The sequence below is a fragment of the Pimephales promelas genome, chromosome 9 (genome assembly GCF_988280905.1).
Source record: "Pimephales promelas chromosome 9, fPimPro1.hap1.1, whole genome shotgun sequence".
Lineage (NCBI taxonomy): Eukaryota > Metazoa > Chordata > Actinopteri > Cypriniformes > Leuciscidae > Pimephales > Pimephales promelas.
The window spans coordinates 21,412,195-21,430,727 of NC_142777.1; the positions used below are offsets into that span (position 1 = coordinate 21,412,195).

Sequence of the window (18,533 nt, forward strand, 5' to 3'; positions counted from 1 at the left end):
CTACTTCTTGTTACCGGCTGCTCACCGCTTAGAAGTTTTACCGCCCCCTACCGTATAAGATGATGTGCTGATATAGCTGGAAGCGCAAAACTTTCTGTTTACAAACAGAGGAAGATGCGCGCTGTACATACGCTTTTCAATTAGCGTATTTTCCGCACTATAAGGTGCACTTAAAAGCCTTTAATCTTCTCAAAAAACGACAGTGTTCCTTATAATCCGGAGCGCCTTATATATGGATCATCATTTTATACGGTAGGTGGCGGTAAAACTCCTAAGCAGTGAGCAGCCGGTAACAAGAAGTAGACGAATGAGAACGTCCTCGTCTCAGTTCTCGCGCATGCGCCCATAAGGAAGTAATGGAATAGTGGAATAAAGTCGTTATTTATGTTTTTTTCGCACAAAAAGTATTCTCGTCGCTTGATAAACTTATAATTGAGCCGCTGTAGGCACATGGAATATTTAAACCTTTTCTTTAATGACTTTATGGGCCGTCAAGAGCCAGTCCCTTAGGCAGTCTATGGAAGAGTGATCCAGCCCTCAGATTCAATAAAAAATATCTTTATTTGTGTTCCGAAGATGATCGAAGGTCTTACGAGGTTGGAACAACATGGGGGTGAGTAAATTAATGACTTAATTTTCATTTTTGGGTGAACTAACCCTTTAACCAGTGCTTCTCACCGATCAATGCTTCTTTCCGAATCAATTCAGTGGGTGAATTACTTAAAATTGAAGGCTTTTAAATGCTTTTAAAACAGTTTTAAAAAAAGCATCCAAAATCAAATACATACTGTGTTAATTTGACCAATCCGTATAGAGCAGGTGAAACCGACTTTCTGCCCTAAGTAACTGAGAAAGTCTGAGAACACTACCACAAAGCAAACATACAATTTAAAGTAGATTAGAAAATGCAATTCCTTTCAAATTGTTCACTGTAAAGCGGTTTAGATGGCTACTGAGATGAATGGGATTACTTAAAATGGATCCTATAAAAGTATCCATGATCAACCTTTATAGCACCCATGCAGAGAGGAAAGCATGTGGAAGATTTCAGAAAAAAAAACATCAATGCACACTGATCTGGGGTGCGTTTCCCGTACGATGTAACTCTAGCTAGTCACGACAGGTGTTGGAGTAAGAATGTCTTTTAATTAATCTGTTTGACATCGAATTAATGCTAGATGTTTTGCTATAAATTACGGACATGGCATCTGAGGATTATCGCTCATTTTGATTTATTTCCAGATTCAATCATAGGCTCGTTCTTCCGTACTAGAGCTCGTAAGCACACTTCAATAACAAAGCTTAAAACAAACTGAAAGACGTAAATTACATTTCTAATTTAAATAAAAGATATAGACTGTACTGAATGTTAGCTTGCTTATAAAGGAAATCAAGAAAATGATTTATTGAGTCTAGATGTCATGCAAACAATAAACTTTGCTTCTAACCACAGGTCGAGAACTGTAGTTCCAACCATGAACTATGTTTTCGGGAAACACAGACTCGTTCATGCTGATAACGACGGAACTTGCAACCATAGTTGGTTAACGATGCTTTTGTGAAACGCACCCCGAAGAAGTGAAATCAGTACTCGGACGAGCTGCCGTGCGCTGAACGAAGCCACAGCCGAAAGCTTATTGAGATGTTATTTAGATAGATAGTTTCTTAAAAGTGCTCAAAGTTGTACCTTCTCCTGCCCTTTGTTCAATTTTGCTCTGGTCTCACTGTTCCACATTCAAATGAAATATCTGGAAGCCATGTTAAGCAAGCACCTTTTGTCCAGTCAGTCATTACCTGTAAACAGTGACCTTTCCAGAATTTGATATCTTGGAAAACTGACAGTTGGACAATTCTCTCAATTGAATAGCAACAGAAAAAAAAAAAGAGGGAAAATATTAATAACAACAACAAGTGAATAAAAATAATTGCACATTAACCACCTGGGATAAAGATTAAAATAATAAATAAAAAAAAGGAAAAAAACAAAAACAAAAGAACAACTAACAAATTCACATAGGAGAAGCACATGCAAAATGACAGTAAGGGTGAGCGATTGCTTTGCACTTTTTTCTTTCTTTCTGAAGTTTCACCTTTGGGAAAGAAACTTTTCACAGCAGTACCTTATGTCACAATGGTCAACTCAGAGACAACAAATACAGAGACGAAGAGACAGATCTCTGTTTGCATTTCTTTGCCTTGATTTCCATTGTACCACGTCCCTCTGTGGCGCTGTCTTATGCGATCATGTATTGAGTGATGGCTCTAAGCGCATACAGCAGCTCCGCCTGCAGACGGGCCTCCATCACTAACAAATTTACATGAACCTAAAACACAAAACCAAAGATTTGCATCAAAACACTATTATAAAATATCATACAGACATTTAAAGTACATGGTATATGTAAATACATGAATAAAATGCCATGTCAGCAGCATCTTAATGGCGAGAACAAAGTAAATAACTAAAATATAATCAGATGATACTCTTTTTTTTTTAATACATAAGTTAATCATCTCTGATGTATTAGACTACAATGTCATCTCAAAGTAAAAACATTGTCCATTTACAATACAATGTCCAGTAAAGCATGTCTAATAGTCACAGTTTGGAAGTCAGTAAGGCCTGAATGAACATAAATGAACATAATATGCAATTTGGTGCCGTTGCTGATATTTATATGCATAACAAAAAATGTTTCTAGAACAAATCACCTTTCCTATCTTTAACATGATTTAAAAAATACAGTATAACAATAGTTTCAAAGCATTTAGAGGCCTTAGAGATTTCCATACTAAATATGATACAGTATGCTTAATAGAGTTAAGCAGATGATACTGAAGTGTACGCAGCACAAATTTTGATAGGAAATCACCTTCTCTGAAGCTTTGACAGGGCCCCAGGACAGCGGCCATAGCGGGGTCTTGCTGGAGTCGGGGTAGCAGGCCACAGCTTTAATGTAAAGTTTCAGTCCACGCTCCAGTAACCGGTTAACTTCCCCATAATCGTAATCATCATATCTGAAGGTAGACATGTCAAAGTAAGTGCTTTGTTTTTGTTTTGATTTTTTTTTTTTTTTTTTTTTTGCATGTTCAAATCGTTTTAAAAATTTAAATGCAGGATGGTTTAGTTTAAAGCTAAGCTAAAAAAAACAACAACTCTTATTTAATTTCATGATTCTTTAGGATAAAAAGAGCAAACTAAAACCAAATTGCAAACGTGTAATAAAAAAATAAAATTTAAAAAAGAATTCAGGGAACTGTACCTGATTCCATAGATACAATGAATGTAGTTCCAGATGGCTCGTTTGAGATCGGGACTGTGAGGGAAAGGGAGGGAAGCCACATTGCGGAATCGCTCGTCTAACAAGTGTCCTATATCAGAGTAGAGCCTGTTTACCAACGAAAAACCATGATCCTCCCATGAATAGTCCTGCACAGAACGACAAACAAAGAGTTCATAACATCAACTTTACCACAGAATTTGAAAGATTAGAAAGGTAATTTTTGTATATAATATAATAATTTAAAATAACTATTGCAATATATTTTTAAAATATTTTGTAATCCTGTGCTGTAAAGCTGAATTTTCAGCAACATTTCTCCAGTCCTCAGTGTCACATGATATTTCAGAAATCATTCTAATATGTTGATTTTCTTATTATCAATGCTGAGAGCAGTTGTGCTGCTTAATATTTTTGTGGAAACTGATACTTTTTTTGGGGGATTCTTTGATGAATAGAATAAAAAAAAAGAACTCTTTGTTAATATTAATACTTTTGGTCAATTTCATGCATCCTTGCTGAATTAAAGTTTTAACTTTCTTAAAAACGCTGATTTGGTGCTCAAGAAATTGTTATCCATGTTGAAAACCGTTGCACAGCTGAATATTTTTGTGGAAACCGCCATACAACATTTTTTTTTTTACTTTTTTATTAATTAAAAGGTCAAAAGAACAGCATTTATGTTAAACATAAATCTTTTGTAACAATGTAAAAGTCTGTTCCGTCATTTTTGATCAATTTAATGCATCCCTCATGATTAAAAGTATATATTTATTTCTTACTCCAAACTTTTGAAAAATAATGTTAGGATAAAAGTAAGTTGGAATAAAATTAAAAAAAATAAATTAACTACAGCAATTCCCATTCAAATCAAATGCAGGAAGCCTAACAGGCATTTGAGAGGACTTGTCGTGGCACAAAGCTTCCTTTTAAGGTTTTGAGAGTAACGTTAAGGGTTCTGACAGTCTTAAGAAGGGCGGCATGAGCTGTATTTCTGACCCTTAGTACCCTTTTATGCAACTACTTTTAGTAGGTGACACCCAATGCACACTCTCTGTCCCCACCTGCACCCGGAATACTTGGAAATCGTCCTCCTCCCGTCTGGCAAATTCCTGGTAGCCGAATTCTGGATCTGTGACGAAGCAGGAGGGGTCTGCAGACAACTTCGCCTCCTCCTCCTCCTCCACATCTAATATGGAGTTGCATTTGAGAAAGAGAAAGGCAGATTACGAAAGAGGGTCCACGAGAGAAAGATATATACACAGAAGAAAATGTGCTTATACAAAAATAACTCGTCCAAATCCAAAATTACGCTTCCTGTTTACAGAAGCGTTGGGAAACATGGTAACACGACACATTGTCTTTACATAAGACTGGTGAACAACATCTTACCAGAATGTAGGAGTGTCTGTGAATGGAGTCGGTCTCCTTTTCTTTCCTTGATCTCCTCCTGTGATTTTTTAATTTGTTCTAGAAGGCAAGCAACTTCGCAGCTGGAGTCTAGAGACTACAAAAAAACAGACCACTGTTAAAAATAAGACATGCTGGTTTTGCATAAGTTACAACTGACTTCACCATGGTTGCACACGGCTGTACTAGGGTTGTTAAAAAGAATTGTCTCTTAAAGGGTTAGTTCACCCAAAAATGAAAATTATGTAAACTCGTGAACGCGGATTGACAACAGAACCGGAAGACAATACAATGCTGAATAAAGTCGTAGCTTTTGTTATTTTTGGACCAAAATGTATTTTCGCTGCTTCAAAACGTTTAAACTAATCCACTCATGTCAGATGGACTACTTTGATGATGTCTTTATTTGGTCCCACTTTATATTAAGTGGCTTTAAGTACTATGTACTTACATTGAAACAAATAATTTGATACAATGGACTTATTGTGTACATACATGTTTTTACATTGTACTTACATTTTTAAATTCCAGCATGTAATTACAGCTGTAATTAATTTATGTAATTACATCTGTAATTACACAGTTGACCCTCCCCTCACACCTTAACCTACCCTTAAACCGACCCATACCACCACACCTGTTTCTAACCTTACCCATATCACACCTCAATAGCAGCAAAAGTGTTTTACAATACAACAGGAACACAATAATACATTGTACTTATTGTTCAATGTAAGTACATAGTACTTAAAGCCACTTAATATAAAGTGGGACCCTTTATTTTCTTTCTGGTCAAGGACAGTATACCGTACAGACATATTCAATGGAGGGACAGGGGACAGAGAACGGAGTCTTACGGGCTTGGAACGACATGAGGGGGAATCATTAATGACATCATTTTCATTTTTGGGTTAACTAACCCTTTAAGAACTATGCTGGTAGTTAAAAAATAAGTAAAGATAGCAGTCTTTCTACTGTGTTAATAATACCAATTCAAAGTGTCCAAACAAGATCAAATGAGTCGAAAGATCGTACTTGTGCTGTATGAATGTTTGTAGAATTCAGTTTTTGAAGTAGGCTCTTGCGCTCACCAATTTAGGTGATCAAAAACACAGTAAAAACAGTAATATTGTAAAATATTACAATAATAAAAAAACATATGTGGATACGCTGCTCAAGTAACATTTCTTCTTATTATCAATGTTGAAAACAGCTGCACTGCTTAATATTTTTGTGGATACCGTGATAAAGTTTTTTTTTCAAGATTATTTGATGAAGAATTGTTCAAAAGAACAGCTTTCATTTGAAATAGAAATCTTTTGGAATATTAATAGGTTTGCTGGCACTTTAAATAAAACTATCGACTTACTTAATTTGCATCAGTGATGTATTGCTTTAATTGAATAATAATGAATATTAACAAATTAGTTGCTCAGTGGTGTATTAATGGTGGACTAAATTCTGAATAATGATTACTGCAATTTTGATATTGCGACGACTCTAAGCTCTATATTTGATCTCATTTTTGTTCTTTACCAGCTACTTCATACTTACAAACCCGAACAAATTCAGAGTTCAAAGATCAACTGAAACGGTTGTGAATGATCATATATACCCTTCGCCGTGATGCCTTCTCTGTGGGTCCAACAGGGGGCGGTGATAAGGCCGTGTTGCCGTTGGCAGCGTCACAGAGACAGTAACCGGGGGGTGTGCCGTGATGCACTCTGGGAGTGGGAGTGCCATCAGATTCAGAACCAGAGCCAAAAACAAAACTGCAGAGGGAGTGACAGTGGGCCAGCAGAACCACCGCCTGAACAAGCTCAGCCAGAGACCAGCACTGCTCTCCAGTCTTGAGCAGAGCCTGTATGTGCGAACGTGCCGTGAGCCAAGGCTGATGGGCCAGGACCTTGTTGATGTGGTCAAGGTGCTGTAGACGTGGGGGTGCAGCCTCCAGCCCCTGAAGCCATAACGGATCTCCACCCACACGCAGAAACTGAGCTGAGTGCAGAGACACCAGGTAGCTACAGTGATGCCGTGCTGCAGCCTGAAACACAAAAATATGTGTCATCAAATAAAAGCAATAGAATCAAGATAATACTTGAGCCTGTGATCAACTGTAGGGCATGTGCAAGTTGGACCGGCCAGAATGATAATAATTTTATCGTGGCAACAATATAAAACCCATCGACAGAATTTTCGCACACGCATAAAAAGACGGCTCTCTTAAATGGTTTAACACACATTACATCAGAAAGCCCATTATGTGGAGAATCCAGACTATTCATGTAAGTGAATTAAAAGTTGTGTCTTAAGTAAACATAAACAGTTGGGTGAAAACCAGATGCTCAATAACTCCCTTTAAACCCTTTAAATAAGCACACTGTACAAGTTCTATTGTATTTGTCCCATTGTTTGGAATTTGAAATAAAATTTCACGTAATGTGAAATAAGACTTTGGCCATAATTCCTGATCATTATATTCTTACCATGATGGCAATGTAGTGGCGGTAGGGCAGGGGCAATGGCCCATCCATATAGAGGATGTAGTGCTGTGTGCGCAGGAAACTCTCCAGGTATTGTGGGTGAGAAGCCATCTGCTGAGACACCGTGTCCAGACGCCCCCTGTTGGCCAGAGCCTTCATACACAAGAGAGAAGCACGGTCTTTCTCAGAGTTCACCATCACCTGCCAGAAGAATAAAATCAGCATTTAGTGAACAAAACATACCAATTCAGAGCAGTTTTTGTGTTTAAAGTTTGTTAATCTCAAAGGAACCCCTTTAAAATAAAATAAAAATGTATAAGCGCTTGAAATATTCCTCAAATAGTTTCCCAAAAAAAACCCCAACAACAACGAGTAAAGGAATATTAGCAAATAAACACTGCTTCTGTACACGGGTCCTGTGGGCACCGAGGGACGACAACAGACACTGCACACTTGGCCTCCTTTAGTATACAGACTAGACAGTCGTCTGTCGACCTCAATCTCCCACTAACTTTCACGCTGCAAGATGCTTAAAATAAATCCAGATGATAAAAACAGCAACTGGACACCATACCCATGGATAATCACAGGCATAACTTGAGATCTATGGCTCACTCATCCGTATTTAGCATATGGAGTCTATTTTACACAATTAAGACACCTTGTGGAAAGGAAATCTTCTAATGCCCCTGTTTAATTGTGTTGAGGAGATCTGCTGACTCATGTCTTCATGCTCTTAAATGCTGACTGTGAAGGCCAGTCGAGGCCTTGTTCCTCTGCCTTTGGCCTGCTTTGTGTCTGACTGTGGGATTATGGAAATCCTGCCTACTCCCCTCCTGTTCTTCGACACACACACACACAGAGAGAGAGAGAGAGAGAGAGAGAGAGAGAGAGAGAGAGAGAAAACAACTGAATAATAATTGTTCCCTAATATTAGTTAGATTCTTCGGTTTGAAACTACTTGTTTTCTGGTGGTGGGGAAAATTACGGACCAAATAATATAAATTTCGCAATTACACACAGAAATACGTCATATTATGGAAAGTGCATTTTGACACAATAACAGCTCTGTGGAAATGGTCGATTTTTGATTAACTAAGCAGTGAAGTTACATTGGGTCTAGACTAAGGCTGCACAACATGGGAAAACACATTTTTTTCTTCCCCAAATTCTGTATTTTTATTTATTAATATTATTATTACTATTATTATTATTACTAATGTATAAGTGAATTTTAAAATAAAACAGTGATATATTTGACATTACCTTCAAGATAAATTGAACTTATTTAGGGAGTTTGTCCTGAAGACCTTTCAGTTTAATGTGAATTTGACAATAGCTTTTCTCAAACGAAAAGGTGAAATGCTCAGAGGTGAATTCTCAAAGCTGCTCTTGAGATGAAGACGTTCGTGTACAGTCCTCATACAGTGAGATGGCAAACCCTGAAAACACCAATGACAAAACTGAGCCAGTCATTCACAAAGAGACAGACAGAAAATGCAGAATTATTTGGCACTGAATCGTTCAAGGTGTGGGCTAATTATCATTGCTAGTATGTGATATGAGATCATATCTAGTGTTCGACTGTGTGTACTGGCAGTAGTTATTCCTTCGAGTTAAACCCTGCTCTGTGGGTCAGTCTGGAGTTCGGTTACACTTTCTGGGGGGAGAGAAGATGATGAGCTCTGACAGAAGGCAAACATGAACGTGGTCACATATTGAATGAAATCCTGGGCCATCATAACTCTTCCTGACACTACTGAAGAGTCACAGTGTGTACTGCGCCAAAAATCCCTTTGAGTCACTATATATTTGTACTCCAAATACCACTTAAAATCACATTAAAGAACTACTGGGCCTCAACTATATTAGCTAGGCTATACTTCAATTGATTAATTCTTCAAATGGACATTAATGGTGGCAAATAGAGATGTCCTCTAACTAACACAGTTTCATTAAAAACATTGCACTAATCTATGATACCTTTTCATGAGCTGGTGTCTAAGTACTCTACAAATATATTAGTGGTGAAGCAATCTCTTAAAATTTTCACAATTTCGTAGAGCGTTTTCCCTTGAATAATAACAACGTTCACTTTGCGCCCTCACAAACCGATGAGGCCTTTAAAATCTGGGGCCCGTTCTTTGTACATTGCTTAAAACATCCGAGATCAAACGAGACATCCAAGATAATATCATCGTGCTCATCATGATCCAGCTAATTATGTTCTTCAGACACACCTACCGGTTATAATTAGTATAGCTTGAGTTATCTGCACCCCCACATTAAACCCAGGCAGAAAACCTGGCCCTTGGGTTAAATATGAACCATCCCATTGTGGAGGGCATCCTATTGTTTCTGAATGCAATAAGAGTTGCACATCTACAGAAGACTCTGCAGAAAGCAGTGATGCAGAGGTGAGCAGTGTTGTACTTTTACTTTTAATTCTTGATGCATAAGCCAGGTGTTGACAGGTTTACCCCTACCCTTAGAAAATATTTGAGGAGTATTTGAAAAATTGAGGAGTATTTGAAAATACTTGACAACTTAAAGAAAAAATATGCCACTAGAGATATAGTTGCTTCATAGGAACTTCAGAGTAAAGGCAATTGCACAAAGACTCTGAAAATTTCATATGCGGTTTTTTTTTTTTTGCTTTCGTGATTTCGTGGCTCTGAATTGTCAAAACGGCATTCAAACTGCTTGCTACGGATGCGAAAAACGCAGAAAATTGAACCCGATTCGTTTGTTTCGGAGGCGGTGTGCAAGCGTGATTGACATAACGTGAGGTCGCATTGATTTTTTAACATGCGAAAATTTTGGACGGAATTTTTCATACTCAGTGTGCAGGGCCTTAAAGGGTTAGTTCACCCAAAAATGAAAATTAAGTCATTAATTACTCACCCCCATGCTGTACCAACCCCGTAAGACCTTCGTTCGTCTTCGGAACACAAATGAAGATATTTTTGATTAAATTTGAGAGCTGTATAACTACCACATTGGCTCCTAAAGGACTGCCTCTTGACGGCCCAGAAAGTCAATGAAGAAAATGTTTAAATATCCCATGTGACTACCGTGGCTCAACTATATGTTTATCAAGCGACGAGAATACTTTTTGTGCGAAAAAACAAACAAAAATAACGAGTTTATTCGACTATTTCTTTTCTTCCTTGTAGGCCAGAACGAGACTTCCTTAGATTTCCACGCATGCGCGAGAATTGCGATCTGCTTACACTACTTCAGATCGCAATTCTCGCGCATGCGTCGTGGAAATCTAAGGAAGTCTCGTTAAACATATAGACATATATATAAACATATAGTTGAGCCACGGTAGTCACTTGGGATATTTAAACATTTTCTTCATCGACTTTCTGGGCCGTCAAGAGGCAGTCCCTTAGGAGCCAATGTGGTAGTTATACAGCTCTCAAATTTAATCAAAAATATCTTCATTTGTGTTCCGAAGACGAACGAAGGTCTTACGGGGTTGGTACAGCATGGGGCTGAGTAATTAATGACTTAATTTTCATTTTTGGGTGAACTAACCCTTTAAGTGCTAATACATTATTTCACACAGAGTACTATTCCTGACTTTGCATAATATCTCTTATTTCAGGCAAAACATGACTATCACTGGCTTATCTTTACAAAGAACAATTAAAATAAAACTCAAAGAACTAAGCATATTTGTCTCATCTTATATTAAACATTAATGAAATGTTTTATATTTTTTCTGATGGTGCAATGTTGTGTAATATGGCCCATGCAATGTCACAGGCCGTGTCAGGTGCAACCCTCAGGCTTTTCAGACACTTTAGATGGCTAAAGTTCTCTTCATTGTGTGCCCTTGTCCTGGCTAGAGCGGCATTGTAACTGGTCTGGGGTTTGGGTCAGGGAATGGGAATGGGGTCATAAAACACCTGTCTCCAAGCAGGATCCTGTTGTAATCACCTCTATAATGGAAAAATTCAGTTCTGTTAGGATAAGTGTATGTAATGCAGCTTGATATTTATATTTTCCTTACCACGTTCAAATAATGTGCATAGATCTCTGAAAAATCTTGAGTCATGCACAGATCCTGGCCATAGCTGTCAACATTGAACATTGAAAATAAGTGAGATTTCCCGGAATTCATCCCCAAAATAAGGGATTTTTTTTTCTTTTACACGATTCTTACCCACAAACTTTAAAAATAAAGGACTAACCATTAAAAGTCTAAAGGGTGTATAACTATCCTACATATGTGTGAGAGAGAAAAAGACAGTGTGTCAGTTAAAAAAAATCATAGAGAATGTTTAAATACTCTAATATCAGCTTATGACGGAAACCGACAGGCTTTGGGAAAACGGAGGGGGAGTTCTTTTACAACAAAAGTAGAAGCAATACGTGATAAGTGCAGAACAGAACAAGCCAGTCTTTCGCATTTGTTTTGGTCATGCACAAAACTTACAAGCTTTTCAAAAACAATTGTTTGCTTTTTCTCAGAAGTACTTCAGACACCAATTGAGCCCTCTCCTATTACAGCTATATCTGGAAGTGCCAGAATATGGCACTAGTCTAAACCCACAGTGCTAAAAGTATGATAGCCTTTGTCACCCTTTTAGCAATAAAATGGAAAGGTAGGTCTCCACTTACTTCTGCACAGTGGATTAGAGACCCCATGCACAATCTGACACTGGAAATTGTTTTTCTGTAAAAGGTAATAGCTGTAAATTCTGTTGCTTAATGCTTGGCAGCGAGTCTTGCCTTGGATATGTAACTTGGATTCTAGGTTAATGATGTCCTGACCAACTTCTGTTATTACCCTCTGTTAACACACTATTTGTGCCATTACTATATATATAGTATGTGAATGCTTATGAAAAAGTATGTGTATGTGCATTTTATTTATTTAGAATGTTTATAAATATTTACTTTTGATTATTTTTATTTGTACGCATTAGCAAAATTATAATAAAAAGACTTATTTTTTGGAAGATTGGAAGATATTATTGGAAAGTATGTGGGTAATAAATGATGTTTAGGCCTACAGATTGTCCTTCCCTTCCCAGCTCTTCATACAGCGGCTGGCAGAAGGAGAGGGTTATAAATATCTGGAGGACAGCTGAGATAGCACTTGCATAGTTAAGATAGAAATGCCATTCCTGTGCAAGGGACACCACAAAGAAACAAAGATCCCAGCGAATGTGCAAGATATAGTAAACATCTCTCCAGACAGGTTCTTAGAGTAAACATTCTTGAAACAATATGAACTTAAACACTACACTAAACCTTGAGTCAATATGCATGTCTTAACCCAGTTATTGAACTGGAGTTCTGCATTGAGGTGCAAACTGTGGTTTGGCCTCTATTTGGAAAATGAGTCCACCTAACAGGTTTACAGAGGTTTTTGAAAGACCGAAGCTTAACATTTTATATTATGACTATTTAAAAAAAGACACAAAAGCTGGTTGATGATTTTGAGAGGCACAATGACGAAACAGGAACAAAGACACTCTTCTATCAAAGAAAAATATCTGTGTCAAGTCAGCGTTGAAATTACAATATGTTTCTGCTTGAGAAAATGTCTCTTGTCATTCAACAAGCTCAAGGCTTGCAAAATATGTGCAAGCAAAACATGCCAAACAAAACATCATGGATTAATTACAGTTACCTAGAAAGTCAGGCATTTTGATACATGTTGCAGATCAAATGTCTATCAAGACCTATTTTTATGTAACTTCTTTTTATGTAACTTAATTTGTTGTGTCCAAAATGACACAGTATGCACTAGGCCTAGGTACTCTACCTTCTAGTGTATGAACTTTATAAGGTTTTTTTTCATCAGAGTCTGATCGACCCTCCACCTCCTGTACGCAAGGATAACTAGAAGGAGAGTGTATAAAGTTTTTTTAAATTTCACACTTTAGTACATCATCCAGGCATTTAATGTCTAATTTTCAGTATGAACATACTATTTGTACTACAAAATGGCATAAAAAAGTACTACATAACACTGGGATGCATCCATTGTTTGGATACTGTACAGTGCACTAGGTTTTAAGAGTAATAAAGTGAAAATATGGTCAACTAAGGGTCATATTGGCAAAAGAGCACAAGCCATAGGGACAAGTCATTTAAATGGGATTAAGATGTTGAAGTCAGCTTCAAACAACGAATCAAACACTAGTATCCATTGGGATGCCCTTTCCCTGGTAAACAGATCACATGTCTCAAAGTCTGTTCGCAATGCGCAAAACTTTTCAGCGGTGACCCAGAAAAACAGGCAACTGTAATACAGATATATTCAACATGCTATCATTATTCAATACAGTGTTAATTTCATAGCCTGTAGTATCGGCAGCTACACAAAATCACAAGGGAGGTTCTGTATACCTGGAACGAGACAAAACAATTTCCAATTAACTACTAATGAAACTTCAGAGAGAAATTAGAGACTAATGCAAGTCTGAGGGACGCTCACACACCCACACAGATGCGGCAAAACGAAACGCCGCAGCAGATGCTGTCAACTGAAGAGTTTTTTTATACCGAAACTGCGATCAACAAAAGTTATCTAAAGGTTAAACTTGATATTTAGAGTATACAGTTTATAAATAACACCTTCCCAGTTCATGGTCAACTGTGTAAGGTTATTTTGAAACTAGGGGTGATTTTTGTCAATACAGGATGCCTCATAGCACCAGTAACCAACATGTCTTTCCTAACAGCCAACACGAAACAGGAAGTCAGTCTCATATCCTCTTGGTGAGTCCCTCAAATTTATCTGAAATCTTATTTACTGGGTAAAAAAAAAGTTGCCACTTTCAGCCATCATAATTCCTGTTTCTATGAAAATAATTGTGCCATTTATGGTCTTTACATAATAAATCAATTATTTGTTAGAAACAAACAAGTTCATGTGGTAAGGAAAGCAGAATATATGCATTACAGATAAAAAATAAAAAAGAGTGCATGATCACTCCATGAACAAACAAAACAGCATTTAGATTTGAATACATTTGCATGTACCCAAGCACTAAGATTTGAATGTGTTCATGTGTTTATTCTAGCAGGCCAAAATGTCAAAATACCCCAAAAAAATTATAGGGAAAGGTTTAAAGGAGAGTTTAAAGGGAAAGGACGAAATTACCTACCAGGACGAAATTGTTAATTCACTTTTCCAAACCTGTATGGCTTTTTTTCTGTGGAACTTTTATTTTTTTGCAAACTATGGTCACCAAAACGGTTTGGTTACTAACACACTTCAAAAGATCTTCTTTCATGTTCCACATTAGAAAAAGTCATACAGGTTTGGTTTGGAACGGTATGAGGGTGGGTAAATGATGACAGGTTATTTGGGTGAATTATCTCTTTAAGTGTGCAACATATTGTCATTCACAAAACCAAAATAACCAAGACAGCAGACATAGTGAAAAAAGACAAATATAAGCCTACTGCTCGTCTTTTGTCATTTGAGTATGGTCTAAACATGAGGCTCTACATGGCGGGGGGGATTCAGTTCAGGGCCTGAGTCCAGAATAAGAGCAAGATGCGATATTTAATCTGCATTCTCAGAAGGCCTGGAGGGCTCCATCCTTGACATCCGCAAATGTCCCAACTGCAGTTGCACAAACCCCATCGCTCTGCTGCCTCCCTACAAAGGAAACACTATTTTGCCCTGCCAACCTGGAAGCCAGGAAGAACAAAACAGCCAGCTGCACCTCACTGGGGGTTGGACTGAAACAAGCCCTGCAGCAAACACACACAGTAACACACAAACAGACAAACATGGCAAGCCACTGAATGCAGTCAGAAAATGAGGAAGACTGACATTTACATAAGCAGACAGTGACATATATTCAGCACAGCAGCTTGCATATGACTGCCAGTGAAGCGAAGGCAGATTATTGATGAATCACATTTCGGTTTGGAAAGTCCAAGCTTTGGTCTGCTAATGAAATCGCTTAATAACATTATTTCGCTAGCGTTGTGTTCCTCATATCCAGAAGTGAATCATGTTGTCAGTTTTATATTCCTCTTACATAGCCTATATTTTATCCCCATTCCCCTTCACTGTAAGCTGAGTAACATATTGCTGTTACAATGTTTTTCAAATAATATATATATATATATATATATATATTAAAGATGTTCTTTATGTGGAAAAACATAAGGGGATTTTTGAAACACATATTGTGCCATATCTCACCTACAGACCTTTTTCCTGAATTGTGTATCTTACAAGAGGACTAGCGGTTAGTTGAAGGGAAAAGGGAACAAGTTTATGATGTTAACAATCCAAGTACAAGCTAGGGGGATTTTTATGGGCTGGCAAATGAAGAAGAGCAAAGCATATTTCTGAGAAATGATTAAATTGCACATTCCTCTATTGTTCTCCTGTATGCGGAGCAGCGCCGTCACAACAGCGGCACCCTCAGGTTTCAGAGGGTATTGCAAGCAATTGAGGAGAAAAACAACTTTGATTGGCAGTACATCAGCATCACATCGCATAAATGGAGAAAGAGAAATCACTCGCACTTCCCAAAAGGCAAAAACTCTAGCATGAAGAAATGGTAATAAATGTTACATATTCCAGGGTCGTGCAGATTGTCGTGTCACGTCGTTTATGATTGTAGCTACAAAGGGCTTTGTGTCCGCGCGACATGAACTGCGAAAAATACGGCAGCGCTACAGACACATTACAGATTTTCATTTTCACAATGCCTATACACAAGCTTTGCAGGATGATAAAGCATGCAGTTAAATTAAAACTCAATACTAGAGGACCAAAAAAGAAAAAGGAGAAAAACACTAAATCGATTGTCTTCATGAGACACCTTTTAAATGACTCAACAAATGGCTCAGACATGACGGAGAGCGTCAAACCCACAAAACTTCAACATTCCACCATAAAAGCATATAGTCATGAAGGTTTACATCATTTCTTGAAATACATAACCAGTAGGCTACTTAATCTGCACCAAAGGCTCCCAAGATTGTTCCAGACTGCAGTCTTAATTCCCCAAGAAGCTTAAATGTAGAATATCTCCAGCATTAACAGCAAAACGGCAGGTTTTTCAAATGCACATTGTACACTTTTAATAGTAGTCCAAATAATAGTTGCAATATGAAACAATGGCTATCTGAACTGGGTTCAGATAAAAGGGGATTATAAAGCTGACCTTACTCTTTGCCATTTATAAATGCAATGGTCTTGCACAGCTTCTTTTAAGTACATGAAAAGCAATGTAACGTTAGGCGACAAAATAATGTCAAAGGATCAGTATTGTTATGCGAAACATGGGTTAGAGATGAAAGGCAGCACAAACGTCCTCAAAGTCAGATTAACTGTAAAACTGCAGCTTTACATCTTTGGTCTTGTCATAAATAAACTTTATTTCAGGAACAATTAATAAATAACACAATGAACAAGCGTTGAAATCTCGAAGTGTAGACGTTATTGGTTGAAAAGTAGCGATCAGAAGAACAAAACCGACAAATGAAAGAAATCTTGATCCTTCCTGCACATATGTGAACCATGACATTCATGTAAGTTATGCTTAAAAATAACGGAACATATTTATGGCGATTAGTCTTTTCTTTTAAAGAGGGACTTTTGAATAGGCTATGTAACGTTAGGCTATTCAAAATGTTGCCATACGTATGCGATTGAGGAGCGTTTTAAACATGAACAGTAACTAGATGAACTGTCAACTTTCAAACTTCCCTGCAAGAGTCTAGATATGGTTAAGGTTTCCAGTTAATATGTTCAATTCAGTGATGTTACCTGATTTTGAACAAACTGACACTGGGTTCCAAGGCGATAATCCATGATTTTCGTGCAGATGATCATTTTCCTTCCTGTAAGTGCATGAATGCGGCTCCTCTGGCTTTCTTGGTGCTTCTCACCGACTCGCTAACAAAGGCCAAGCCGCTATGATACCTACATGTCCGGACATACAGCTGCAGTATCAATGGGTGAAAAAAAAATGTTGACAGACACGTCCAGTGATGTTGTCCAATCAGAGAGTTGGGAAGGTCGGTCTAAGAGTGGAGCGATGGCCAATCAACTTTCAGTACTGCTTTTTTTTTTTTTTTTTTTTGGTGTGTGTGTGTATGTGTGTGTGTGTGTGTGTGTGTGTGTGTGTGTGTGTGTGTGTGTGTGTGTGTGTGTGTGTGTGTGTGTGTGACGGCTGTGTTTGTCCGACATCCGAGCCAATGAGCACTTTCATGTGGTGGAAAACTACCTGTCTGTTAAGCACGTAAGCCCGCCTACTTTCATGACGCATGAAGCCTGGCAACTGATTACAATACCGCACTGTGAGAATAACTTATAGCTTGTTGTGAATTGATTATTTGACCGTAATTTCCCTGGATCAAAACTGTATTAGACATTCAAATGCTCAACATACAACATCATAATCTTACTGCTCAAGAGAAAGTGATTAATTCAAATTTGAAGCTCTACATAGGCTAATATTTATAAGAACATGTTAAAGTCGGTATGAAATAGAAGTTGAGTCTCTTCCCTGCTGTGACGTAGGTTATATACGAGTGAAACGGCTTCTCGAACAAGAAACAATATAGCGGGATTTGATTTGTCTACTGGGAATCGATTGGATCACTGTGGTTCATGTGACTGACAGGTTGTCCAGTCCCCGCGCCAGTAAACATGTCATCAAAGAAGAAAATGTACTTGGTTATCAATGTAATCTCAATTCTCTCTAGAAGAGGGAACAAGTACTGCCTTACGGTATAGGGGAAAAAACTCTTTTCAATGAGATATTGAAGCCAAAAATTATCCTTAATTTTGAATTAATGTAAAACGCATTGTGCTTGTCCTGCGGCAACTGCAGCAGCCTATTGAGAGAGGCTCTTGGTGACGCCAGATCCAATGGGGGCGCTTCGCACCCACTATGTCACCTCCTGCCAAAGTGGGTGTGGCCTGGCCCTATAAATATAGATCGATGGGCTGATATAATGTGTTTTTTCATTGCTGAAGCGAACCAGAGCATGTTGCAGGCACGGCAAAGATACACAGTACTCTAGTAGTTCTTCCAGAGAGAACCGAGGTTACTTTGGTAACCGAGAACTTTCTCTTATGAGAGATTCTCTCGTACTGCGTAATATCTTACGCAAGGGGAACACAGTGTAAAACGTCATGTTTGCTGGGATCCAACACCAAAGTCCCAAGGACAGGTGCCTGGTAGTAGTGCATAATCACCAGGGACTCACAAAGAGTCTGAGAAGAGAGGCTAGAAGCGTCATTCCCTATAAGTTATTCACAATAAGGGAGCTAATCACATTAACAGTGTTCCACACAGTGAGGGTGAAAATGTTCGGCCTGAAGTGTGTAACAGTATGGGTCTTCTTTTTGCCC

At 38.0% G+C, this 18,533-nt stretch overlaps 1 protein-coding gene across 1 annotated transcript; it reads right to left on the reverse strand.

Moving 5' to 3' along the window:
* Positions 1–587: 587 nt before the first annotated feature.
* Positions 588–17,128, reverse strand: sesn4 (sestrin 4). Its single transcript, XM_039665688.2, has 8 exons — positions 16,941–17,128; positions 7,178–7,375; positions 6,307–6,735; positions 4,674–4,788; positions 4,346–4,470; positions 3,264–3,430; positions 2,874–3,018; positions 588–2,324 (listed from the first exon to the last, which is right to left on the reverse strand). The coding sequence occupies exons 1-8, from the start codon at positions 17,004–17,006 to the stop codon at positions 2,235–2,237; spliced, it is 1,335 nt and encodes a 444-aa protein (XP_039521622.2). The 5' UTR covers positions 17,007–17,128; the 3' UTR covers positions 588–2,234.
* Between the last annotated feature and the right edge of the window lie 1,405 nt (positions 17,129–18,533).